Source organism: Arachis duranensis, chromosome 1, assembly GCF_000817695.3.
Source record: "Arachis duranensis cultivar V14167 chromosome 1, aradu.V14167.gnm2.J7QH, whole genome shotgun sequence".
Taxonomy (NCBI): domain Eukaryota; kingdom Viridiplantae; phylum Streptophyta; class Magnoliopsida; order Fabales; family Fabaceae; genus Arachis; species Arachis duranensis.
The window spans coordinates 84,696,627-84,710,548 of NC_029772.3; the positions used below are offsets into that span (position 1 = coordinate 84,696,627).

At 34.4% G+C, this 13,922-nt stretch overlaps 2 protein-coding genes across 3 annotated transcripts in view; one reads left to right on the forward strand and one right to left on the reverse strand.

The window, feature by feature from the left end:
* Window positions 1-3,353: 3,353 nt before the first annotated feature.
* Window positions 3,354-9,084, forward strand: LOC107472503 (uncharacterized). 2 transcript variants are annotated; one of them, XM_052258268.1, is made up of 7 exons: window positions 3,403-3,549; window positions 3,648-3,757; window positions 4,130-4,213; window positions 4,308-4,375; window positions 5,284-5,350; window positions 6,366-6,452; window positions 8,796-9,084. In XM_052258268.1, the coding sequence occupies exons 2-7, from the start codon at window positions 3,649-3,651 to the stop codon at window positions 8,921-8,923; spliced, it is 543 nt and encodes a 180-aa protein (XP_052114228.1). In that variant the 5' UTR covers window positions 3,403-3,549; window position 3,648; the 3' UTR covers window positions 8,924-9,084. The 2 variants fall into 2 exon arrangements, with proteins under 2 accessions (XP_020990191.1, XP_052114228.1); XM_021134532.2 differs by lacking the exon at window positions 8,796-9,084 and having other exon boundaries at window positions 3,354-3,549; window positions 4,135-4,213; window positions 6,366-6,790.
* Window positions 9,085-9,242: 158 nt separating this feature from the next.
* LOC107472498 (protein JINGUBANG) overlaps window positions 9,243-13,922 on the reverse strand; it is a 19,495-nt gene continuing 14,815 nt past the window's right edge. The window contains exon 4 of the mRNA XM_052251295.1: window positions 9,243-10,647. Within this exon, the coding sequence (XP_052107255.1) occupies window positions 9,424-10,647 (1,224 nt within the window). The 3' untranslated portion in view covers window positions 9,243-9,423. The remainder of the gene's footprint in view (window positions 10,648-13,922) is intronic.

The window sequence follows — 13,922 nt, forward strand, 5'->3', positions numbered from 1 at the left end:
ACAGCGCATAGGACCATTTTCCCGAGAGGATGAAAAGTAGCCATTGACGATGGTGATGCCCTACATACAGCTTGCCATGGAAAGGAGTAAGAAGGATTGGATGAATGTAATAAGAAAGTAGAAATTCGAGAGGAGCACATCATCTCCATACGCCTATCTGAAATTTCCACTATTGATTTACATAAGTATTTCTATCCTATTTTATTTTCTTTTTATTACAAATTTTCGAAATCCATAAACATTTAATCTGCCTAACTGAGATTTACAAGGTGACCATAACTTGCTTCATACCAACAATCTCTGTGGGATCGACCCTTACTCACGTAAGGTATTACTTGGATGACCCAGTACACTTGCTGGTTAAGTTGAACGGAGTTGTGAGCTTCTCTAACAGTGCCTGTAACTCTTTTGGTCCAACAACAACACTAAGCTGTTGGTGGGTGCCATTACCAGGGATTATTAAGATCCCAATTCATCATACCATGATCTCTTTGGGGTATTTTTGATTTCATACAAATACAAAGAGACCAATTTTGAGGATCACAATTTCGTCCACCAGTGTTCAACTCCAGAAACAGCCCAGGCACGTGAGAAGCTTAAGTCTCAGCCCCAGCAAATACCAAGTGGGCCCAGAAGTGGATTTCTGCATTATCCATCCTAGTTTACTCATTTTCTGTAAACATAAGTTACTAGTTTAATATTTAAACAACTTTTAGAGATTTATTTTGTATCTCATGACATTTTTTTAGATCTGAACTTTGTACTTTGTGACGGCATGAGTCTCTAAACTCCATTGTTGGGGGTGAGGAGCTCTGCAGCGTCTCGATGAATTAATGCAATTATTTCTGTTTTCCATTCAAACACGCTGTTCCTATCTAAGATGTTCATTCGTGCTTCACTATGAAGAAGGTGATGATCTGTGATACTCATCACCTTCCTCAATCCATGAACGTGTGCTTGACAACCACCTCCGTTCTACATTAGATTGAATGAGTATCTCTTATATTCCTTAATCAGAATCTTCGTGGTATAAGCTAGAACATTTTGGCAGCTACTCTTGAGGATCTGGAAAGTCTAAACCTTGTCTGTGGTATTTCGAGTAGGATTCAAGGATTGAATGGCTGTGACGAGCTTCAAACTCGCGATTGTTGGGCGTGATGACAAACGCAAAAGAATCAATGGATTCTATTCCGACATGATCGAGAACCAACAGATGATTAGTCGTGCTGTGACAGAGCATTTGGACCATTTTCACTGAGAGGATGGGAAGTAGCCATTGACAACGGTGACGCCCTACATACAGCTTGCCGTGGAAGGAGCCTTGCGTGTGTGAAGAGGAGGACAAGGGAAAAGCTGAAATTCAGAGGACAAAGCATGTCCAAAACTCCAACATATTCTCCACTACTGCGTAACAATTACTCCTTTTACACCCTTTTATTTATCTTTTACAATCGAGGCTAAAGAATCCTATTGGTATCCTGACTAACATTAATAAGATAACCATAGCTTGCTTCAAGCCAACAATCTCCGTGGGATTCGACTCTTACTCACGTAAGGTATTACTTGGACGACCCAGTGCACTTGCTGATTAGTTGTGTGAAGTTGTGAGAAATAGTCCATTAATATTGGCATACACAATTTCGTGCACCAATCACCTAAGTAGGCTTGTGGTTCCTCTGGAATAATATTACTCTCTGTTAGCGTATTCCACATCCTCTTCCTATTCTTAAAAACAGGATTACTATACAAAAAATTACAACTCCAACTATTGCCTTTATTATCACTAATTTGAGTTTTAATATAATTATCACACCACGAGTAAACATTAATTTTTACATTATCTTTCCAAAAAATACATAGACCATCAGGTAAGTCTCGAAGTTCTACACAAATATTTGTCAAAATGTAACCTTCTCCTAATCTTTTTTATCTTAATATCCTTAGCTCTGGTTTCCATCAAGAAGATAATGGACGACTTTTTCTGTTTACATAAATTGAAAAGTTCAGAAATTATCGAGGATGCCGTCACTCCACGACAATTTCAGCTAAGTATGATCATGGCTGAGGTTGGGGCATGTATAGGCCCGCCTCCTCAGTCATGATACAGTTACCTGATTTTCATGCTGTTGTCATCATAACCAAGTTCTCTTCCTTGTCTTCCATTGCTCCATTGCCTCCCACCTTCTTGGAATTCTTTTCCTGGTCCTTTCATTCACTTCCTGAATATCTTCTATTACAGTTAACCTCAAAGCATTAGCTTTCACAGAGTCTTCACCATCTTCCGTCCTTGATCACTTAAAGTCTTGAGCTTTCTCTTCCAATCTGTCTTCATTCCATTCAGTATTAGATATCATAAGAATTTTCTTATCTTTCCTCTTCCTTTTCAGACTTTTTTTTAAAAGAAAAGAGCTCAACACACTAAGGTGGAACATACAGAATCAAACCAAACTAGAAGACAGACCACTCTCGAAAGATCCTACCCCAAAGAACCAACATCCCCACGTTATCTTCCTTTTTAGAGTTAACTCAGTTTCAACTTTACGTACATATTGGAGTCCCCATCTTGTTTCTCCACCCCTTTTTCATTATTTAATTTTCCTACTTCTTTTTTCTTTCTACTAAAAGTTAGTTGTTTGTTTTTCTCTCTATATTCCTATTTTTCTCCTCCTCGATTCTGATTGTCTCCAACGTTGTCATGTTGTTCATTCTCTTTGAATAATATGCTCCTTCTTGATGTATTGTTCCTATATGCTGTTGAATGGGCTTCTGGGTTTCTCCACCATATTCAGAAGGGCATCCATTGTTTTTTTCTTTCTTTTTCTCTTTCGGCTCATGGATTCTTGGTTGCCTGGCTTGTTCTAACACCCGAGCCCCTATAAAGGAAGTCCCAAAAGCTTAGTCATAATACAATAACGGCACTATACCGGGCATAAGCCCATGACTAAGCAAAGTGCCGAATTAAAAAAAAGAAGACATTTCTTTGTTTTCATTAGTCTCCAAGAAATATTGCTTCAAGTCCGAAAAAAAAAATGTTTTAAACAAATACAAATTACAATAATGCTTATAAATATATGTAACAATTTTATCATGATTTAAAAATGCTACTGTTGAAAGAAATTCCTGAGTGAAGCGCGGGGAAGTAAAAGCGCGCGCTGGGAGATGTTGCTTAGTAACAGTCGCTGCATTCTTCTCAACTTGTACACTTTTTCTCCTGCGACTTTCTTCAAACACCTTACGCCCAACAACAAACCCACCACTCTCTGCCACCGCAAAACCACCGTCAACATACTTTCCAATTCTTTCAACTCTTCAACTACATTAACACTTAATTTCCGCGTTTTCAATTGCAGCGCATGAATCTCACCGCAGTCAAAGACGCCGATGAAGTCATGGAGAGGCACGTCGAGGACTCGCTCGCGATCCTCCCTCCTCTTAGGGATTGCTACCGCACGCGCTGCGGCGGCGCGCCGTCACATGAGAAGCTTAGCCTCGTGGACGTTGGAACAGGTGCTGGTCTTCCCGGAGTTGTTTTGGCCATAGCTTGTCCAGGTGAAATTTCGCTGCTTTTTTTTCCTTGTGTAATTAGATTCAATTCCTTTTTTGCGAGTTGTGATATTCTCTCAGTTTTTGCAATTGAAATGGAGTAGAATGGGAAGTTACGCTGATGGAGTCCATGAACAAGAGATGCGTATTCTTGGAGCATGTTGTTGGAATCATCGGTTCATCAAATATCCAGATAGTAAGAGGAAGAGCAGAGGTAACACACACGCTTCCATATTCTTGTATTATGAAACTGTAAATGTATATTTGTTGATCCTTTTTGAAATTTTAATTTCAGTTTCTTATGTAGTTAAGGTATTGGAATTTGAAACGCAATCTCCCTTACCATTTTTAATGCATGTGGTGTTATTTTGAATCCACTTGCTATTTGTTCTAGTGTGTGGCATGATAACATTCTTAATTTATGAATGTAGAAAGGAAAAAGAGAAATAAGAGAATAACAAGGTTTTTCCTGAATAACTGGGATGCTTTTCTTAAGCTGAACACTGCAAAAGAATCTCCACCATGCTTCATTTTGGTTTCTATTTTGCCTTTATACTCTTGAAAATCTGTCTTCTATTGTGCATAGGACAGAGTTTGGGGCAGAATCATTGCTTCAGAGAGAAATTCGACATAGCAGTGGCTAGGGCAGTTGCAGAAATGAGAGTGTTAGGTAGTCAATGGATGTCCTGATATAATTCTGTGCTACTTCATCACTTGGTGATTTCTTATTCCTGTATGGTTCATTGCTCTTATTACATTCCCAGCTGAGTATTGTCTTCCACTGGTTCGTGTTGGTGGATTGTTTATTGCTGCCAAGGGTCATGACCCTGAGGTATGTAACAAAATGAGAAATTTAGTTTGAAGCTTTTAATCAATACCTTCTGCCGATTAATGATTGGTTGCTTTCCTACAAGAAATATCAGAAAAATGTGGAGTTGATTTTATTTATTATCTTGCTTTTTTGTACCACCAGAGTTGTGCTTATTTGTTTATTAAGTCATATATTGTATTTTACTGGTGTTGATCATATTCTTATTGTGAGCAACAACTTTGCTCTTGCTCAGCAGATTGCTATTAATTACCTTGAAGTAGAACTAGTGCGCTTTGTTTTCCAAGTATAAAACACGTATTTTGTCCAGGCATCCTCTAGTTCAAGCTCTGATCAGAAAATGGCCTAAGAGTGTATTATCTGTATGCTAATTCCCTCCTTGTTCAGTTGTTACTCTTACATTTTATCTCCAACAATTGGTTTCCTGGGAAATACATCGAGTGTGATCTGTTAAAATTTCCAGATAAATTGCTATTTTCTTCTGATCCCTTACAAGGAAAAAGTGAATGTTGATTTCTTTCCCTGTGAATGAAAAGTTATTACTGCTATTTTTATTCCTTCTTTTTAATTATATATGCTCTTATTTTCTCGCTTTAAATATGATTCATTGCCATTCCAGGATTTTTAAGCTAACATCCAATTATGTGTTAGCATATGCACTTCATTAAAAAAATCCCTTAAGTTCGCAATTATAATAGTCTAACTTTTTCTAGATATTTGGCAATGTGTGGTTACATGATTGTGTAAAAATTAAAAAAGTTTAATTTAAATCCATATTTTCTTTTTATGTGTTTTGGGTTACTTGTACATCCCAAATCATGATGCATTATGTGTGGCATTTCTGTCTGTAGTTCATGGATATTTGAAAATTTTAACAATGCATTGCCATCCTATGTGATGAATCTGGATAGGATGAAGTTAAGAAAGCTGAAAGTGCCATCCAGAAGATGGGTGCTTCTCTATTGCAAGTGTGCTCAGGTACACAGCTTAAAACCTTTAAAACTTGCCCTTGCCATATAGACTTTTGCAATTAATTTCACTGGTATAAAATTTCAAAATTTTGATAATTTTCTGAGATGAGACTTGCATTTGTAAACCTGTGAATATAGGTTTCTAGTTTCTCTGTGAAATGGAAAGATTGATTGCTTGCCTTCTTTGATGGTGTTACCATCATATAAATTGATTCTTGTTTTGTAATTTTATTCTTGGTTGGACTCCGTGCTTGACATTCGCGGGTACTTTTCTCTGTTTTTTGGGGCATGTGCAACACTCCATGCGCATTGATGTGGAAAAATGTGGAAAAACAGTAGGTACTAGGGAGTTTAAAGTCTATGCCAGTCAGTGACTGGGTTATTAAAATAGTGATGCTCCAATGACTTGTGGAGGCTCTCAGTAAACTGTAAAACTTGGGCATGAATGTTCCATCCTACAAAGTTGGGTAACATGTTCTGTGTAGCATGGTGCATTTGTGTAGTGATAGCATCGAACTTTAAGATTTGTATTGAACTGATCACTGATGCTGAAAGACAGAAGAGTTAATCAAATAATGACAGGTAGAATGGAGAAATAACTTTTTTGCTTAGTTAATATAAGTTTGGTATTCAATTTCGGTACAAGTTCAAAATTTCGATATATCTTTAAGGAAAGTTACTCATCATCCTTAGCCTTACACTAATTTAACAAATCCTTACTTGTTAAATAAACCTTATATGCACAATTCATATGCCGCACCCTTAATTTTCACAAATTATTTATTTTCTTAGAGCATCAGCCATTGTTCCCTCCCGGCCCAACGCTTCTTATAGAGTCCTATGCTGCATAGTAAAAGACTTACCTATCTGGTTGACTCTTGATCACATATGGATGCCTAGTGGTTATCCCTGAGATTTTCTGAAACAGAATCTTTGCTATTTATTTCTATGATAGTTTTGTCAATGGATAAACGGACTAGCTTGTTGTGGAAGTAACTTTACATTAATTTTGTCATGTCTAGTTGATTCTCGAAGTCCATATGGTCAACGGACTGTTGTCATATGCTCAAAGGATCGTTCCACTCCGATGAAATATCCCCGTGATCCAGGTACACCTGCTAAAGAACCATTGTAATTGATGTGGTTGTTCAATCTTCATTTCTTTTCTTCCTTTTTTCTTTAATTAATTTCGCCTGCCTGGCTGCCCAATAGAACATGGAATTCTACCTTGGCTGAGAATGACACATTCTTTTGCTACCATAGAAGAGATTCTTTTATATATACATTTCAGCAATCAAATTTGATTCAGCGAGTGGTCAGGTTTTCACCCCACTAGTTTCTTTTTTTTTCTTTCCTAAATATGTTGCTGTTTTGACCGCTTTTTATGTATAATTTATGTAAAAAAAGTTTGCCAGCCAATTTCTTTTCCCACCAACATTCAGTTAATTTTGGCCGATTATATGTTGAAAAAAGGTTAGTTCTCTTGTTAGATGGATTTTGCATCTATTTATGTTAGTGTATTTGGATATAAAATTTATTGCACGTAGCTAAGTCGAGTTGACTCGTGAACTGATAACTCGAGCCTAGCTCATTACGATTTGATAAGCTGAATTTGTGATAAATTTAAGCATTCTTGTATTTCGAAACAACTTTATTTTCACGAGCTGAGTTATTAATTTATGGGATTATTAATTTGTCCAATCTAAAAAACAAGAACCGAATCGGTCAATAACCAGTAAGGTAACTAGTTCCCTGCTTCAATAGTTTAACCAGCATTCAATTGGAGTTTAACCGATTTATTTAAATATTAATTAAAGGTTAATATATAATTTTAAATATTTAAATTCAATAATTTTTAATTTTATAAAATTTAAAATTTTAAAATTTTGCATAATATTTTACCACAAAAAATATTAACCAAATTTTCAACCAATCAGTAATCTTCAGAAAATAAGCAATAAGTCAACAATATATCAGCAAGCAACAACATCATCATTTTAGAAAATGAACCATTTAGAATAAATAAATATCAACAAAACTAGTATTATTAACTCAGCAACTCACAATTAAACTCACTCACAATTAAACCCAATTCTAATTTAGAAAATCAGCAACAAGCCAATAACATATAACATCATCATTTCAAAAAATCATTCTAGAATTATAAATCAACCATCAACAAAAATTTTATTCTAGTTTCATAAAAATTAATAAGGCAAAAAAAAATCAGCAATAATCAGAATCTATTCTATCCAACAACAAAATTAACCAATAGAATTAATCAAATTTTCACACAACAACCAAAATCTATTTTGTCTAGCGATTAGAATCCAGAATAAAAATTATAGCAACTCAAAATTATTATAATTAACAAAATAAAAAAATAATTGAAGAAAGAGAATAACCACGACGGCAGAAGAGAGACATTCACAGATAGAGAGGGGTTCGAAGCCAGAAATAGTCTTGACGATGAGGGTAGAGATGGCGACGCCATTAGTAGCTTTGAGCAGATCTAGCGACGGAGAAACCAAGCTGACGACAAAGGAGGAACGGCGAGACAGAAACGAGGATCAAGCTTCCACATGACAATGATAGAGCTTCTTAGGACGGCGATGGAGCTTCCACACGCGACATAACTTCCTACGACGGCGACAGAACTTTCACACGCAACGCCTATTCTTAGCAGAGAAGAGTTCGGTGATAACAATGAAAGGGGACAATGGCTGTGGGACTAAAATTCTTTACTTCTTTAGTTCTTTCAATTTCCAATTTTCAGAGAGAAAAGAGGAATGGAATTGGTGTAGGACTGCGTTAGGATTAATTCGATTAGGTCTTTTTTTCAAGGGTAAAACGGCTCCATTTTGAGGAATATACCGAATCGAAAACCCTTAAATAAACCGGTTGATTCTAATAGTTTATTAGTTAACTACTAGTTCGATCGATTTTTTATCAGACAATTTATGAGGTCAATCGAACTGATCAGATAATTAGTTTTTTATTAATCCAATTAAACCGATTAGTTTGGTTCGATTTTCAGGACTATGCTAAAAAGATCTTGTTAGAAGAAACCTTTGAAAATTTTTTGAAAAAATAAGTGCTTAATTTCTCCAAATGCAGTAGTGATCAATATCGGCCGGGATTGCAAGTAACTACGTATTACTGAGTTATGAGTTATTATTCTCATAAAAACAAACAAATATGATATATATGCATGCAATAATTATGCACCAATAAAAAAATTACCGGAAAAAGTAACTTTTTATATTATACGGGAAAGTGCCACCGCTTATACAATGTGACTTTCTCCATGTAATATATCTTTTGAATTAAAGATAATGAAAAGTAGAATAAATTAACCGATAGAAACAAACTTAAAATTCACTTTTTGATTTTATCCTCATTCAAAATCTCTTAATAATCTTGTCTTTTCTGTCTATTGACCGGTTAATTAGTTATGAAAGAGCCAAAATATCCTGTCCCCTTCTATTTGATAAACACGCCATACATGAAGAAAAAGACACAAGCTACAGAAGTAGCAGAAGCTAAGCAAAGGCACGAAGCATTGAAGCAGCAGCGATAGTGATGGCTCTGACGGAAAAGCACGATGATGGCTCAGGGTTAGGGACTCACAATGTTGGCTAATGTATCTTGGCTCGATCCGCATATTTTCTTCAAAAATATATAATTGGATGTCTATATACAATTTTTTACATCACCACTAAATAAAATTAAGTCATAAAATAAATTGATTAAATATAAAAAAGATGATCAAATAAATTTTCCTGATGAAAGGATGGAAGGCTCAGCAGATTCCTTTAATTTGTATCTATGGTGTTTATCGAGAGATAGACGGAAAGATGAAAAGAAAAAAAAAGGGAGGATTGGCAAATTAAGAAAAGTGAGGCACAAATTGCTGTTGAATTTATATTTTTTATCTGGGGACACAGAAAGAAAAGAAAATATATATAAATGCACATATTATTTTTTGAGTTTATAATGGTATATTGTATGGTGGTATATTGTAAAGTTTTGAATAAAATAAAAAAGAAATTGTAAAGCACATCCTATATAGAACTAAATTCAGGGAAGAGGAACAAAAACCTTCCAAACCTTAATGTCACAGTCCAAACTGCCACTATAGACAACCATCGATGCTTGGGAAGGATCATCATGGTTATGATCAACCATGGCGGTTAGGCTCTTAATTGGTCCTCTATGCCCTTCCAAAACCGCCACACAAGTATACTCTCTCCCGCCAAAACCCCTCCAAACACGAATCGTTTTGTCCTCTGAACCACTCACAACAAAATCCATCACCACCACTAAGCAAAGTATAGACTTACCATGCCCCCTAAGCGCACCCACCACCACCATTTTTCCATCACCACCTTCTCCTTCTTTGTCTTCTTCCTTCTTCGCCCATAACAGTATTGATCTATCACATGCCCCGGAATATAGTAACGAACCGTCGCCGTTAAGCGCCAAAGCGTTGATCCCAGACTTGTGTTTCTCCAACGTGTCCACAAGGTAGTGTTTGTTTTTGCTTTTGCTTTTCTCTCCCACTACTCCTTGGCCGCCGCCTTTCTTCTTCCAAACCTTGATTCTTTTGTCCGCCGATCCTGTGTAGACGCGTCCATCGTTGGAAACTGCAACTGCGTTGATGGCATCATCGTGTGCATTTATCACTGATTCCAAACACGCAAAGTCTCTGGTTCGCCAAATCTTGATCGTCCTGTCCCACGAGGCAGAGTATAACAAGGCTCCGTCATGGGATAGGGCAAGACAAGACACTGCATCCACGTGGTGAACCCACGTGGACTTTTTGTGCCTCCGGATTCTAACGTGGTTTTTGGGGAGTAATATCTTGGAGACGCGGTCGCTGAGCGTTGGAAGCGTGGCCAAACGCGTGTACTTCTGCTCATGGTCGTGGTGGTTGTTGATATTGTTGGTGATCTTCCAAACCCTAATTTTGTTATCTTGGTGAGCACTAAAGAGCTTGTCTGAGTGAACAACTAGAGACTTGACTGCACCTTTCCCAGCAAGGACTATATTATTAGTGGTAGTTAATAATGATTGTTTGGACCATGACCTAATTTCTCTGTCGGAGGAGCCACTGTAGAGGAATTTAGCGGAGAGGGTTAAGGAGGATGTGTAGTAGTTGTGTCCTTTTAGGGTTGCGATGCAGTTGTATGAGGCGGTTGAATAATTAGAACAAGAATAATGATAGTTCTTGTTAAGAGAGGGTACTGAAGCCAAGCTGGGTTGTGAGGATAAAGAGGTTTGGTTATGGTGTGATTCACATGGCTTAATAAGTGGAGTGATGATGTTATAATATTATATATACAAATCAAATTAAATGGGTCAGTCATGGAGAAAAAGAAAAGAAAGGGGAAAATAATGGTTTAGCTGTATATGCAGTGAGATTGCTTTGTGGGGTCTTGATGTTTTTCATGGATAAGCAAGTTGTTGGTTCGGTTATTAAAGCAAACCAACCAACATACAATAAGAAAGCTCGCTAATATAAGGGAAAAGTATGATGAGCAAGAAAATATAATAAGATTAAAGACAAACCACATATATGGTTTTGATTTTAGATTATGATAATTGATATGACATACACAAACTAAGGGTGACAGTGTATGTGTCTATATCAAAATATCTAATATCTAATACAAATAATGGTGTTGTTAATTACTTCTCGCCTTCATATGTATTTACTCGATCAGATTATTCTCATCAATACAACTGCTCGTACGACATAAAAAACATGTGAGGCTGTGTCGGCCTCGGAGGCTTATTAAATCTTCACTTCCGTTTGATTGGATGCTATCATTCTAACTCGTTTTAATTACTTATTCGTTCAATACACCTATTTTTTTTGTGTTCAAACGTATGAAATATCATTATAATTTATCTAAAAATTACTTTATATTTTATAATATATCGTGTATCTGTGTCTTATAAAAATTTTAAATTTGTGTGTCCGTATATCCCGTATTGTATCGTGTTCTGTATCTATATTCATGCATTATAAGTTTGTAGCTTATTGCCTACAAATTTGCGTTATTCAACTATGAGAATATAATATAAAAGGAATAGAACAATTTATTATTTTTGGTTATTAGTTAATTATTAATATTAAAAAATATGAATTAAAATATATTATTAAATTATTAAACTAAAAAATATTAAATTAATAGTTAAAAATAATAAAAATAAATAAATTCTAATTATATTTTGATATTTCTCTATAATATATATGTCTATGCTAAATAGTAGAGAAAAAGAGAAAAATATCTGCATGATGAAAGTTAAACTTTGTTCTGAACAGTAAATTATTATAGAATGGAGCAGGCTAACATAGACCAGGAAAAGTTTCAAGTAATTCCGGTATTCCAATGGTTTGTCGTGTGTATTATATGTATAGTTTATGAGTCCAGTATAACGAATTTTATAATTATTTTAAGTTTTTGGTAACTAATAAATTTCTTTAGAATATTAATTAAATCATCATTAATAAACAAAATTTAAATATTTTCACTAATAAATACGGTATAAATATTTTAAAAATTTTAATTATTTAATTTTTTTTAAATTTAACTACTGTACTTATTTGCCATATCTTAATTTTAAAGTATCTTTTACTATGATGAAACACGAGAAAAGATTGATTTGAAGTTATTAAGGACTCTCTATATTGGGGTGGGTAGTGCGTAACTATCCTAATTAAAGCGAGGGTCACTCCCCTAATTGTCTTTTCTATTCACCATTAGTAAAGGTGTATGGCAGGGATCACGTTCCTTGTCCAAAGCAAAAAATATCATATTAACAAGTTTCATCCATGCAATATGCCATATATATAACAACAGTGCATGCTCTATGTGTTCATCTTTTGGGTGAAGACCGACATTAGAAGAGACTAGAGAGGAACAAAGAGGAAGCAAAATCAAAATCTGTAACACATAACAGGGTTCACAGCTTCACATACATAGGTCTAGTTATTTAAACTCCCATCTTAAATTCAATAATATTTTGACATAAGAAAAGAGGGAAAAAATGGTAGGATAATCCTAATTTTTTTCAACTCACATAATGTTCGTTGACTTAGTTAGGGTATATAACATCAAATTAAATTCTCGAGTATTATTTGATTTCTATCTTAGGGTGATAAAAAAGATATAAATAATAGATATATAATTGAAACACGTTCTTAAAATTCATTCTTTTTTAAGGTACACATATTAACATAAACGGTTTTGCTTTTAAAAAGTGTCTTTTATATATTCTAATTTTAAAAATAAATTTTTTAAAATTATTTTCAATAGCTAGATAATTTTAACTTGTCTTTGTCCTTTTCCATATATGTTTTCATTCCTAGTAGCAGCATCTTTTTGTTTCAGAATAATTATCAAACTTTGGGTTCAAAATCAAATTCTACGAGCTAGTTTTGTTTCTACTTTAACCTACTCTCTCCTAGACTCCTACCCTATGGAAAGGCACGTTATTAGAGTTTCCACACATTATAACCCAGATACAACTTTTAGTAATAAATTAATACTCACTCAACAACATAAAAACCTTTTTAGACCTTATTCTCTTCAGATCAAGGTATATATACATACAAGGGTCCATCTACTGTACAGATGTACTTTTGTACAGATTTATAGATTTTTGTCTTTTATTGATTTAAAAGCGTGTCACTAAAAGTGTTACTTAGAGAGAAAGTGTTACCCTTAATCGTTAACTTGGCTCTGATACCAATTTGTAATTTCATAATCAAAAGTATTGAGTATTTCTACTATTACTAATTCTAATTTCATTTTTATAGTTTTTTTAATCTTGTTTTAGTTTATAATATTCTTTTTTGCATTGATTATTGTATATAAAATCTTTTATCTGTTTGTCTTTTTCTTTAATATAATTTTTCAAATCCTCCAAGACTTCTTTTATTTCTACACTTTCTGTTGTTTCTAAATATCTTTTTAATTTTTCAACTTCATTCTCCATTTTTCCTTTCAACAGCTTTAATTCTTTTAAGTCATAATATGGTGTTCCAGGCATTTATAAATTTTTTAAGTTTAGCTCCAACTTGTTTATATTTGTTTTTATTTCTATCATTTTTATTATAAGGTCATTAATTTCGAACTGAAGATTATTTAATTCCCTTTTATACTCCTTTATTTTACTTTTTAATTTTTTCGCCCTTTTCCTTTTTATTTTATTTTCTGGTCTTTCAATCTTTGTATGCTTCATTATTCATCTTAGAATTTCTGCAAATTCTATCATCGATTCATCGGTATTTTTTAGAGATTCTATTAATTTTTCTATCTCTTCGACTTCTCTTTTTAACTTGTCATAGATTGTTTTTAGAGCTTCAAATGCTCTTTGATTTATTTCAGAAAACTGTAAATAATTCAACCGATTTTCTCTTGCAAAGAGCTCTTGTTTCTTGTCTTGATAAGTTACATATATTTTTTCTCTATTTATTGTCATAATTTAATGTTTAGGGTTTCATTTAATTTTTCGACCTTTTTTGTTAATTCCTTTATTTCAGAATTTTCTTCTTTAATCTTTAACTT

Bases quoted from the DNA above. Each gene is read 5' to 3' on its own strand.
- LOC107472503 (XM_021134532.2), top strand. From the start codon at position 3,354: ATGAATCTCACCGCAGTCAAAGACGCCGATGAAGTCATGGAGAGGCAC. The intron at 3,550-3,647 runs GTGAAATTTCGC...GAAATGGAGTAG, and splicing joins TTTGGCCATAGCTTGTCCAG to AATGGGAAGTTACGCTGATG. The intron at 5,351-6,365 runs GTACACAGCTTA...TGTCATGTCTAG, and splicing joins TCTATTGCAAGTGTGCTCAG to TTGATTCTCGAAGTCCATAT.